At 48.2% G+C, this 13,515-nt stretch overlaps 1 protein-coding gene and 1 long non-coding RNA gene across 2 annotated transcripts in view; one reads left to right on the forward strand and one right to left on the reverse strand.

The window, feature by feature from the left end:
- Window positions 1-3,975, forward strand: part of ranbp9 (RAN binding protein 9) — a 76,102-nt gene extending 72,127 nt beyond the window's left edge. Inside the window, exon 14 of the mRNA XM_072441972.1 lies at window positions 1,030-3,975. Within this exon, the coding sequence (XP_072298073.1) occupies window positions 1,030-1,160 (131 nt within the window). The 3' untranslated portion in view covers window positions 1,161-3,975. The remainder of the gene's footprint in view (window positions 1-1,029) is intronic.
- Window positions 3,976-12,288: 8,313 nt separating this feature from the next.
- On the reverse strand, window positions 12,289-13,152 carry LOC140355803 (uncharacterized). The gene is made up of 4 exons (XR_011926031.1): window positions 13,089-13,152; window positions 12,859-13,006; window positions 12,647-12,733; window positions 12,289-12,539 (listed from the first exon to the last, which is right to left on the reverse strand). It is a non-coding gene; the product is annotated as an uncharacterized lncRNA (long non-coding RNA).
- Between the last annotated feature and the right edge of the window lie 363 nt (window positions 13,153-13,515).

Consider the following 13,515-nt stretch of genomic DNA (forward strand, 5'->3'; position numbering starts at 1 on the left):
CCACATAGTGAGACTAAAGAGAGCCACACAGTGAGACTAAAGAGAGCCACACAGTGAGACTAAAGAGAGCCACACAGTGAGACTAAAAAGAGCCACACAGTGAGACTAAAGAGCCACACAGTGAGACTAAAGAGCCACATAGTGAGACTAAAGAGCCACTGCACCAGAGTCTCTCTCACACGTCAGACACTAGAGTTCAGGACCACAGAGCGTCGTGCAGCTTCATCTTAAAGACATAAAACACTGGATCAAAGACAGAGAGAAGATTCTGAGCAGGACAAAAGATGAAGAGAAAGAGTTAAAGAGACAAACTGTGTTCAATAAGAAACACCATCATGAAAGAGGAATTGGAGGGCTAAAGTTCAATCTGGCTGGAGAGGTCGACGCCCAGAGCATTCTGATGCTCATCAAGTCCTCAAGGAGGAAAGAAAGTGTGAGTCTAGGACAATAGAGACTGATAGTCCATTAAATGACTCATAGTAAACAAAGAGGTTTAGTTTCTGGTGAAACCAATAACACCTTTTCATTAGGAGGTCCGCCCGGTGGGCAGGGCCTACTCAGAATAGGATAAATATCTGAGTTCACGTTCCTGATTTGCAGATTGAGAATGACTCTTGGATGAGAGTTGAAACAACTAAATATTTTTCGTGTTGTATGGAATTAATTCCACTTTCGTTTGAACAATACACATTTATGACTCAAGACTTTGTTCAGTTAGTCTTTATTTACTGATCCCGGCCCGGTAGCTTCAAATCGGGCGATGTAGCTGGCCTTGCTGTTTTACTTAAAGCTTCTGAACCGCTCTTGATCTGACCTCTCAGGGCCCGTTGCCCTGTGTGACCCCATCAGGGGCATGTAACCCCCAACAACATGGCTCCGAGAATGATTGAAAAGCTCAAGCCCCTCATAACGTTAAGGTGGCGGTTCTGTTTGTGTTTTATGTTGAATCTATTCAAAATGTGTGAAATGTGCTGAATATTTGCAGGTTGTAGGTTATTGGACTGATTGTGTGTTTGTGTGTTTGTGCAGAGACTCACAACCTCCCGAAGCAGCCGCCTCTGGCTCTGGCCATGGGACAGGCCGCCCAGTGTCTGTCTGTGATGGCCCGCACCGGGACGGGCTCCTGCGCCTTCGCATCTGTGGACCATTACCTGCACTAGCCCCTTACCTGCACTACACGCCCTGCCCAGTGGACGCCCTGCCCCGTGGACGCCCTGCCCCGTGGACGCCCTGCCCCGTGGACGCCCTGCCCCGTGGACGCCCTGCCCCGTGGACGCCCTGCCCCCTGGACGCCCTGCCCCCTGGATGCCCTGCCCCCTGGACGCCCTGCCCCCTGGACGCCCTGCCCCCTGGACGCCCTGCCCCCTGGACGCCCTGCCACCGCAGACGCCCTGCCACCGCAGACACCCTGCCCCCTGGACGCCCTGCCCCCTGGACGCCCTGCCACCGCAGACGCCCTGGACGCCCTGCCACCGCAGACGCCCTGCCCCATCCTGCCCTTTGTACGCCCTGCCCCCCTGGACGCCCTGCCCCCCTGGACGCCCTGCCCCCCTGGACGCCCTGCCCCCCTGCCCCCCTGGACGCCCTGCCCCCCTGGACGCCCTGCCCCCCTGGACGCCCTGCCCCCCTGGGCGCCCTGCCCACCGCAGACGCCCTGCCCACCGCAGACGCCCTGCCCCCGAGAACGCCCTGCAGATCCTGGAAGAGATGTTCTTGCAGCTCCAGTCCGAACTGTTTTTACACTACTGCAGTTTTCTGTCCTCATTTGAACCGTAGGGTGGCGTCCTTATGGCGGTGTCCTTATGGCGGCGTCCTTATGGCGGCGTCCTTATGGCGGCGTCCTTATGGCGGCGTCCTTATGGCGGCGGCCTTATGGCGGCGGCCGTAGGGAGCCGGCCGTAGGGTGGCGGCCGTAGGGTGGTGGCCGGCGGCCGTAGGGCGGCTTCTGAGTGATGTTAAAAGCTTCTCAAGAGCCAGTACCAGTGTTTAACTCCTTAATTAACCCTGATAATGCATGAACAAAGACTTCATTTAAAATGAACAGTTTATTAAGAATGATTCTTAATGAAAATACCTCCTCCTGATTCCCTTAATGAAGTTTCTGAATTAGAAAGCCTGAATCTTTCTTAATAAACACTTCTGTTCATGCTTTATTCATGCTTTATTCATGCTAAATTCATGCTAATTAAGGTGAACGTCCTCAGAACCGTCAGCGTCTTATATCGGCTGAATTGAAGTTTGTAAATGTAAAAAGACAAAATCACTGACGGGCTCCACAACATTTAAGTTTGGACTCTCATTGGCACATTCATTATGTTACTTCTTGGTTGGACCTGAGCAGCAGCTGTGACACTTGGTTATTCCACAACTGTTGCTTAGCAACCATATTGTAAACAAGGGCCAAAATCCATATCAATGACACAAGGATTATGACCAACGATAATGTGGAACAGCAGCCGCATTTAACTCCTCCTGCTGCAGGGTCCTGTCCAGAGTCCCACAGGAGAACCTGACGAGGGTCCTGTCCAGAGTCCCACAGGAGAACCTGACGAGGGTCCTGTCCAGAGTCCCACAGGAGAACCTGACGAGGGTCCTGTCCAGAGTCCCACAGGAGAACCTGACGAGGGTCCTGTCCAGAGTCCCACAGGAGAACCTGACGAGGGTCCTGTCCAGAGTCCCACAGGAGAACCTGACGAGGGTCCTGTCCAGAGTCCCACAGGAGAACCTGACGAGGGTCCTGTCCAGAGTCCCACAGGAGAACCTGACGAGGGTCCTGTCCAGAGTCCCACAGGAGAACCTGACGAGGGTCCTGTCCAGAGTCCCACAGGAGAACCTGACGAGGGTCCTGTCCAGAGTCCCACAGGAGAACCTGACGAGGGTCCTGTCCAGAGTCCCACAGGAGAACCTGACGAGGGTCCTGTCCAGAGTCCCACAGGAGAACCTGACGAGGGTCCTGTCCAGAGTCCCACAGGAGAACCTGACGAGGGTCCTGTCCAGAGTCCCACAGGAGAACCTGACGAGGGTCCTGTCCAGAGTCCCACAGGAGAACCTGACGAGGGTCCTGTCCAGAGTCCCACAGGAGAACCTGACGAGGGTCCTGTCCAGAGTCCCACAGGAGAACCTGACGAGGGTCCTGTCCAGAGTCCCACAGGAGAACCTGACGAGGGTCCTGTCCAGAGTCCCACAGGAGAACCTGACGAGGGTCCTGTCCAGAGTCCCACAGGAGAACCTGACGAGGGTCCTGTCCAGAGTCCCACAGGAGAACCTGACGAGGGTCCTGTCCAGAGTCCCACAGGAGAACCTGACGAGGGTCCTGTCCACATCCAACAAAAACTGTCAAATGTAAAATGAGATGAGACGTGTTCAAAAGTCGCACAATATTTAGTTTGAAATAGTTCATTTTGAATCGTCCTCAAAATGTCACTAACCCATAAACAGAAGCTGAAACTCCTGAATATATATTATGTTGTGGGATCAGTCGGGACCAGGTCAGAAATCAAATGTCCACCAATGTCCACTGTCCCTCGCAAAGCAGCGTCTGACCATCGGGACCAGACGGGTTCCTCCGGCAGGACTCACACTTCCCCTGTTTGTCCATCACCATGGCCCATCCCTAGCCCTTCCTCCTGCCCCTCCCCCTGACTTTCCTGGCCCTGCCCCTCCCCCTGACTCTCCTGGCCCTGCCCCCTGCCCCTCCCCCTGACCTATAACGGGGGCTGAGAACTTGGGCATGGGTTTTTGTTGCTCGTGTATAAAGAAGGCGCTCCCATTTTCTTTCTTTGCCCGATGGGAAACTCGGGCACAGGCCCCGCCCACTCTCATTTTGGGGAGCAGCCCAGGACCTGAAGAGAGATCCTCCCCTTTAACTCCACGCACAGTGGTTAGTGGCTTTTGTTTGAGTTTAATGTATGTGAAATTCTACAAAAGAGGTTCTTCCCATGTCAAAGGATGTAATAAAGTGATCCTCTAAAACCATTTAGGACGTCCCATGTTGGACATGTCTCTTTTCTGACCACTCGTGCTGAAGGACGTCTCCATGTGGGACATGTCTCTTTTCTGACCACTCGTGCTGAAGGACCTGAAGCTACAGCTGACAGAGAACGTCTTCATCATCCCAGAGCCCGTGTTGACATGTTTGTACCCGTTTATGTTGGGATGGGTGCACGGGACAGTCCCATAGCGAGCGAGCGGGACGGTCCCAGAGCGAGCGGGACGGTCCCAGAGCGAGCGGGACGGTCCCAGAGCGAGCGGGACGGTCCCACAGCGAGCGGGACGGTCCCACAGCGAGCGGGACGCGGTCCCACAGCGAGCGGGACGATCCCACAGCGAGCGGGACGCTCCCACAGCGAGCGGGACGCTCCCAGAGCGAGCAGGCGGCCCCAGAGCGAGCGAGGCGGTCCCAGAGCGAGCGAGGCGGTCCCAGAGCGAGCGAGGCGGTCCCAGAGCGAGCGAGGCGGTCCCAGAGCGAGCGAGGCGGTCCCAGAGCGAGGGAGACGGCCCCAGAGCGAGGGAGACGGCCCCAGAGCGAGCAGGCGGCCCCAGAGCGAGCAGGGCGGTCCCAGAGCGAGCAGGGCGGTCCCAGAGCGAGCAGGGCGGCCCCAGAGCGAGCAGGGCGGTCCCAGAGCGAGAGAGACGGCCCCAGAGCGGGCGTGTTTCAAAGATCATCCTGGACCTGAGCAGCAGATGTGACGTGGAGGTGATGCCACAACTGTTACCGAGCAACCACTGAAAACAAAGACCAAAATCCATCAACATTAGAAAAGTATTAAGTCTGAATGAATGTGACACTTTAAATAATCATGTTTTCAATGGAATGTGGCTTTAACTTTTATTTTGAATGTTTTCCACACAAACGACCGGCAAATCTCAGTTTATCACCAAAGCAATAATTAGAATCTTTATTTGCCATTTCACGTGGCCACGGCAGATGAAGAAATATTCAATATTAGGATCAACTAAAGGGAAAGAAAATGTGTGTTGGACACGCCCCTTTAGTGCTAAATGTAGTCGCCATTATAAGTTTAAGTGCGCTTAATTGACTTTGTAGCTGGGCATCTCGTGATTCAAGAGGCCCTTTTCACCAAGCTTTAAAAACATGGAGCTCCACTTCCTGTTCAATTCATTCCTTTATGGGTCAAATAGCCCAGCAGTTTCAGGAGCCGCAGCACAAAAGAACATGGCAGTTTCGCGGCTCTGTTGACACTCCCTAAGTCTAAAGGGAAGAACGCTCTGTTGACACTCCCTAAGTCTAAAGGGATGAGCGCTCTGTGGACACTCCCTAAGTCTAAAGGGAAGAGCGCTCTGTTGACACTCCCTAAGTCTAAAGGGAAGAGCGCTCTGTTGACACTCCCTAAGTCTAAAGGGATGAGCGCTCTGTGGACACTCCCTAAGTCTAAAGGGAAGAGCGCTCTGTGGACACTCCCTAAGTCTAAAGGGAAGAGCGCTCTGTTGACACTCCCTAAGTCTAAAGGGAAGAGCGCTCTGTTGACACTCCCTAAGTCTAAAAGGAAGAGCGCTCTGTTGACACTCCCTAAGTCTAAAGGGAAGAGCGCTCTGTTGACACTCCCTAAGTCTAAAGGGAAAAGCGCTCTGTTGACACTCCCTAAGTCTAAAGGGAAGAGCGCTCTGTTGACACTCCCTAAGTCTAAAGGGAAGAGCGCTCTGTTGACACTCCCTAAGTCTAAAGGGAAGAGCGCTCTGTTGACACTCCCTAAGTCTAAAGGGAAGAGCGCTCTGTTGACACTCCCTAAGTCTAAAGGGAAGAGCGCTCTGTTGACACTCCCTAAGTCTAAAGGGAAGAGCGCTCTGTTGACACTCCCTAAGTCTAAAGGGAAGAGCGCTCTGTTGACACTCCCTAAGTCTAAAGGGAAGAGCGCTCTGTTGACACTCCCTAAGTCTAAAGGGAAGAGCGCTCTGTTGACACTCCCTAAGTCTAAAGGGAAGAGCGCTCTGTTGACACTCCCTAAGTCTAAAGGGAAGAGCGCGTGACGCCATTTTTCTCCAAAATCCTGCTGGAGTCTGACAGAGCGGCTCCGCCCCTGTGCGCGGCTCCGCCCCTGTGCGCGGCTCCGCCACTGTGCGCGCCCGTTTCCTTGTCTGCTGCCCGCCTTTATATCGCAAATACACATTTTGAACCCGTTTACCACATTTTCTCCAGCGCGTTTTGCCGTGACTAAGGGTGCACACTTGTAAGGGTGCACACTTCTAAGGGTGCACACTTAAAAGTGTCAGTTCTACCAATAGGCCGTGACCCCAACCTCAAAAGATGCTCAGAAATAGAGGTTCGTACTGAAAATCGGGCACTAACGAATTTGATGCTTTTTGTCATCTCAGATGTATGTTTTACTGGTGAAAAGTTCTCCACCTGAAAGTTGCACAATAGTGAGAAACAAGAGCCTGAAGTTGGGTAAATGCTCAGATTTGTGACTTTTTGGCATGTTTGCCATCTTTAAGTTACTATTACTAGATAAACTAAAATAGATGTCAATCTCAAACTCGTCAGCACTTACACATTGTTACTAATTAAAGGATCAATGAAGCTGGAGCTGAAAAGTGCCAAAATCCAATTTTCAAAAAGAGCAATTAAAAACTTTTGAACAGTTTTTTGCCACATTTCACAATGAACTTTCACATTAAACTCAAAATATGAATCTTTTTCTATGAATTTTCAACATCAGTGTAGAAATGTGTCAGAAATGATCCTTTTAGCATTTTGCCACTTTCAATACATTGTACTTGTATTAATATCAAAGATAGAGAGCTTCAACTTTTTCAGCACTTACACTTTGATACTTATAAGAGGAATGTATGATAAAGAATTTAAGATTTATATCACACAAGAAATGAATCAAAACCAAAACTACAACTTTGTCTCAATATACAGAAATAGTTTTAATATATCAGAGTGAAATCCAAACTTCTTTTAAACAGTTAAGAAAACATTTCAGAATAAATCTTCTCAGTCCTCTTCATTGGAAGCTTCATTAACAAACAGAAGAAGAGACAAGGAAACAATCAGTTTGATCTCCGGAGAGAGAATGGATCAGAGGAAGAAGCACCAGTTACAAAGCCTGTTGCATTCTCACCTGGACCACTCTGATGTCCTACTGTCCATTAGGACAGTAGGACATCCCGCCTTAACACACGTGCGGTCAGAACTGCTCTGAGGGGGTGGGGTCAAAACACTAGTAATACATTGTAACATGTTAAAACAGCTGTTGCAGAGGTATTTCTGCTTCTCTCCATCTCAGGGCCTCTGGTCTTTGGAGAGGAAAGCACCTGCTTCCCTTTTCAGCAGAAACACACACAGACACACACGGGGACACACACACACGGACACACACACACACACACAATCAACAATCTTCCACTGTATCTTGACCGTTCACACAGGAGCACAGATCCGTACGCGATAGCTTGGATTTCGAGCAGGAGCATTTACCTCCTTTGCATATTCCAGCTTTGCACCCGCAGTGTACAGACTTTAGCAGAGATGTGGCGCTGGCTCCTGCTCCTCTTTCTTCATATGTCCTACTGGATCAGGCGGTTCTATGTACGTCTGAAGTGCCTTATGATGATTGGCAGCCTGGTATGTCCCTCGTGTTCTTTGAGGGCATCTTCTGTTTGAAGGTCGTTGTTGTACCTTGCAACATTAACATCATCCACACTGTCCATACAGTTGACACACAAAACGTTCCATGATGGAAAACACCTCGTCACTCAACTCAAATGAGTTTCCCAACTCCAAGAAAGCTCCAAGATCGTCTTCATTGGTGCTCGCAGTCGTCAGTCCTTTTCCTTTGCCATTGAAGGCACTTGTTGAGTCGCAACCAGAGAAAGCATGAATCCCAAACAAGGCGTCACTTACTTTCTTACCTAAGGCAGTCCCGACATGGTCCAAGTTGATGATTCTGGTCTTATTCTTGGTTCCAGTAAGGAAGTATAACCTGGCTGACAGTTTGGACATCAGGGAGATAGCGATGACGGCCACATCTGTATCAGGACTGCGTATAACAGTCTGATATAGTTGGTTAGATGCATGTTGAGTTGAGTTGAGTTGAGGTGAGGAGAAGTAGTCGCGTGTCTGCCTCCTCGTGGTCACATGTCAAGTCATCTACTTCCAGCTCGGTCTCGTAATGGAGAAAATGGGTCATGTCATTCTGAAGTTGTTTTAGGGCATGACATGTCACATTAATATCGGTTTTCCTGTGCAGATGATGTAAGAATATTGGTTCCTGATTATACTGTCCGGAGCCTCTTAATCAGCCAGGATCAGGCCAATTAATGCGTCAGGACCTGATTATGTGTGAAAACATCTCCCATTGACCTCTGACCTCTGAAGAGAGAGCTGGAACCGTCACAAATCAAATCAAATCAATTTATTTTTGTAAGGCCCAAAATCACAGTCGCCTCTGAGGGCCACAGGGAGAAATGAATCAACAATGTCTGTGGTGGCGAGGGACGATGTCCCAGGTCCTCTGTCCTTAGACTCTCCTTCTGCAGGAAAAACTACAAAAAAAACCTCTTTGGGAAAAAAGCGTAGAAACCTGGAGGAGTTCCAGTGAAGGAGAGATCCGACTCTCACAGACGGACAGACGGACACAAGGAGACTGGAGCTGGACCCACTCTTCAGGCAGATGAGGGACCGTCCACACAGGGCAGGGACACTTCACCAGGAGAGGGACATCTGGGTCCACAGGTCCTCAGGAGTGAGAGAAAGAAAAAGAAGGCGGTGAACAGTTTGCAAGTGGAATTAAAAAATTAATATTGTTTGATGGAATAAGTAGTCAGAACTTAAATGAAGAGACTGTGTCAGCATATTTAACATGGGTCGGGAGCTGATTCCATAACACAGGAGCTTGGTAGCTAAACGCTCTACCTCCTACAGTACTTTTAGAGACTCTTGGCACCACCAGAAGGCCAGCATTCTGAGAGCGAAGAGCTCTGTTTGGATGATATGGTTCTATAGCATCTTTGAGGTAGGATGGGGCCATGTCATTTATGGCTTTGTAGGTCAAGAGTAGAATTTTAAATTTGATTCTAAACTTGACGGGGAGCCAGTGAAGAGACTTCAGCACCGGCGTAATGTGCTCTCTTCTTTTTGTTCCTGTTAGTAATCTTGCTGCTGCATTTTGAACCAGTTGAAGCTTTTTATGGAGCTTTTAGGACACGCTGCAAGCAGGGAGTTACAGTAGTCTAATCTAGTCGTTACAAATGCATGGATAAGTTTTTCGCCATCACTTTTAGGCCGGATTCTTCTGATTTTGGCTCTTGTTGCGCAAATGGAAATAGTCTGTTTTACAAGCTTGATTTATATGAGCTTTAAATGAGAGCTCCTGGTCCAATAAGACTCTGAGGTTTCTTGCAGTAGAACTGGAGGCTACACTAACATTGTCCAGTGTGACTATCTGCTCAGATAGAGCGTCTCGTAGATGCTTAGGACCAGCACAATGACCTCGGTTTTTTCAGGGTTAAGAAGCAGGTAGTTTAGTGTCATCCAGGTTTTTATCTCCTTCACACAAGTACTAAGTCTGTCTACTTGATCGCTCTGATCAGGTTTCATTGATAAATACAGCTGAGTGTCGTCTGCATAGCAGTGGAAGTTAATGTCATGCTTTCTGATAATGTTGCCTAATGGCAGCATATAAAGAGTAAACAGAACTGGACCGAGTACTGATCCCTGTGGCACACCATAAATTACTTTAGAGCATGGTGAGGAGCTCTGGTTTACATTAACAAATTGGAACCTATCAGATAAACCCTGCTGTGGTGGGCTCTGAACCCTGCTGTGGTGGGCTCTGAACCCTGCTGTGGTGGGCTCTGAACCCTGCTGTGGTGGGCTCTGAACCCTGCTGTGGTGGGCTCTGAACCCTGCTGTGGTGGGCTCTGAACCCTGCTGTGGTGGGCTCTGGACCCTGCTGTGGTGGGCTCTGAACCCTGCTGTGGTGGGCTCTGGACCCTGCTGTGGTGGGCTCTGAACCCTGCTGTGGTGGGCTCTGAACCCTGCTGTGGTGGGCTCTGGACCCTGCTGTGGTGGGCTCTGAACCCTACTGTGGTGGGCTCTGAACCCTGCTGCGGTGGGCTCTGGACCCTGCTGTGGTGGGCTCTGAACCCTACTGTGGTGGGCTCTGAACCCTGCTGCGGTGGGCTCTGGACCCTGCTGCGGTGGGCTCTGAACCCTGCTGCGGTGGGCTCTGGACCCTGCTGCGGTGGGCTCTGAACCCTGCTGCGGTGGGCTCTGAACCCTGCTGCGGTGGGCTCTGGACCCTGCTGTGGTGGGCTCTGAACCCTGCTGTGGTGGGCTCTGAACCCTGCTGGAAAACTTCAAATAAGTGATTGTCCTGCAGGTGGCGACAAAGCTGTTTTACTACAACTTTTTCAAGGATTTTCGAGACAAAGGGAAGATTATAAATATAATATAATGTATATATGTAATGTAATATAAATATAAGGATTATAATATAAGTCTGTAGTTTACCAATAGGTCGGGATCTAGATGAGGCTTTTTCAGAAGAGGTTTAATGACTGCATGTTTGAAGGACTGTGGAACATAGCCACTTTCGAGTGAAGTATTTATTATATTAAGAATAGGGTCTATAATTAGGGGGAGAATGTCTTTGAGGAGTCTGCTTGGAATGGGGTCTAGGACACAAGTGGAGCTTTTAGAGGACATAAGGGCTGAAGTTCTCTCTGCTTGATCAGCAGCTGTGAACCTTTCTAGGTTTACAGGTGGATTTATATGGGACGTTAGATTTACAGCTTGGGCTAGTTCAGGGCGAATAGCGGGGGTAATTTCATCTAATTTATCTCTGATTGTTTTTATTTTATTGTTAAAAAATAGGAGGAAATCATCAGAGCTAAGTGTAGCTGGGATTGAGGGCTCTACTGCACTGTGACAGTTTGTTAGCCTAGCTACAGTGCTGAAAAGGAATTTAGTGTTACTTTTGTTGACTTCTATTAGATTTGAATAGTCTCTGGTTTGGGCCTCACACAGAGCTGCTGACAGGACAGGAGCAACTTTTCCTGCTTTTAGGGATTCTTCTGTGTGAGAGCGACGAAATAATCCCTCTAACTTTCTAACACTTTGTTTATGTCAGTGCAGTTCTTGGTTGTACCAGGAGGAGGCGCTTTGACCTAATGACCTTCTGTTTTAACGGCGCTACAACGTCAAGAGCAGACTTCAGAGAATTCATGGTCAAGTCGACAAATTGATCACTTAAACTGGGACTAAAACTGTTCTCAGCAGGATCACATGACATGATCACATGACGTGATCACATGACGTGATCACATGACGTGATCACATGACGTGATCACATGACGTGATCACATGACATGATCACATGACATGATCACATGACATGTCACTGAATATTGGCTCTATTATTTCCTTGAATTTTGAGATAGATTTTTCAGATATTGTCCTTTTCATTATAACTTTATTTTGTGGGACTGGATGATCCTTAAGAATAAACTGAAAGGTAATTAGGAAATGATCTGACAATATAGGGTTTTGAGGGAGGACAATGAGGTCACTAATCTCTGTTCCATACGTTAGGACAAGATCCAGAGTGTTCTTGTGAGTGTGAGTCGGTTTATTTACATTCTGAGTGAAACCAATGCTGTCTAACAAGGCGCTGAAGGCATTACTGAGAGCGTCATCACTCATGTTCACGTGGATACACAGGCGTTAGGGTCTGGTCCATCTCTTTTGGAGCTGATTTGATTGTGATGATGTGCATATGTGTCAGAACGCGGATAAAGCACGTACATGTCTACCCGGAGACATTTTGAGTTATTCACAGATTCTGAAAGTGTGAATTCAAAGCTTTCCAATGATGTCTCACTCATGTAGATCTGATCATATTTGAGTAAGTTGTGCTCATTTGAATGTATACAACTCTCAAACCCATTCACTGAGAAAACGGCTTCCAAAGTTTCTCACCGGAGTGAGCCCAGAGTCACAGGGGGGCGGGGCTCATTTGCATCTCATTGAGATAAGCCCTCCCCCCTGTCACACTGACAGCCCCTCCCCCTACAGCTGTCACTCAAGACTCAAGAGGAGTGTTGTTATTGATGGTAACTGGACTTGAATCAGAATTAGAAGTTACTGTATTAAAATGGAAATACTTGGATTACAAAAGGCCCTGAATAGAATCAAAGAATCAGAATCAGAATAGGGTTCATTGCATTTGTCGATAAACATAATTCACAGGTGATTCAGTGCAACACAAACAACAAAAGATAAGATAAGATAAGATAAGATAGCCTTTAATGTTACAACGCAGTAGATACAGGGGGAAAGGACAGTAACTTATAGGAAGTTTAAAAAACACTCTTAATAGAAGAACTCTTATAAACAGATGCCAGGGCCAGGTATACGAACTGCAACGGGTCCATGGCTTTGAGTATATGAGATATGAGATAATAGATATGATATGTACACCACCAGAGTCCAATTACATCAGAGATCACATCCTCATCCTCTTCTTCGTCTGTGCACTCTTCTGTGCTGTAACTCTCGGCTCTTGGCATCAAAGCTGTAAACAAATAACAGGACATTTAAGAAATGGCTAACTATTTCACATAAAACACTCATTAACTATTTTTTTTTTTTAACACAATGTGAGAGTTTCAATATAAATACCTGAAGTGCTGATAACTCTTGATCTTTGGAAGCCGTCTGAAGAAGTGGGATACTGAGGTGAGACTCAGGAGAGCTGTTTTCCACGACCTGATGACAAGGGCGACAATGTAAAAAAATGAGAACAGAAGAAACATATCTTAAGCAGAGAGCAGCACTGAAGTTTTGCCAGGCTAATGTTTACACATTACAGTAGTCAAATCATATAAACTAACCTCAGCGATGTCTTCCAAAGTGTCAACCCTGGTCTTCATGTTGCTCGCGTGATAATCTGATGATCTGTGCGTGGCCTGCAGCTTCTGATGTGTGGGAGAAGCTGTTTCCACAGTGATCTGAAGCTTGATGTACAAACTGCAGGCTCACCTGAAAAACAGATGTTGCTTATGGTTAATTATACTCTAATCATTAAAACACGAAAATCACCAAAATAATGTTTTACACTTACCACGCTCCTTAGCAGACTTCACGTAGAGACAGGTCATGTCAGTCAGGGTGTCTTTGCCAATTCTGAAAAGGGGGATAAAAGGATTAGGGTTAACAGTAATATGGGAATAACACGCTTCACAGATAACAGTTCACATTGTGACGTTAACGGTGTATTTAAGATGCAAAACGCGGAGATATTGGGACATCTGCCCTCGGCTAGCGATGCTAGCTAGCTCACTTGAGATAACACGGCTCGTAAAAGCCAAACACTTGCAGAACAGCACACCAAAACATAAACATACACTCGAGTTTAAAACCGGCGCACATTAAAGTGATTAAAAGCGGGTGTTTTAGTCGCAAAGCTTACCTGGTTCAGCCGTCCTGTTGTCTCTCCCAACACCGTGCACAGAGAGACACAGGAAGCTGATAATGGCCAGGCAAGCGCG

Source organism: Eucyclogobius newberryi, unplaced genomic scaffold (assembly GCF_026437365.1).
Source record: "Eucyclogobius newberryi isolate DKJ021-1_F unplaced genomic scaffold, fEucNew1.0.hap1 SCAF_12, whole genome shotgun sequence".
Taxonomy (NCBI): domain Eukaryota; kingdom Metazoa; phylum Chordata; class Actinopteri; order Gobiiformes; family Gobiidae; genus Eucyclogobius; species Eucyclogobius newberryi.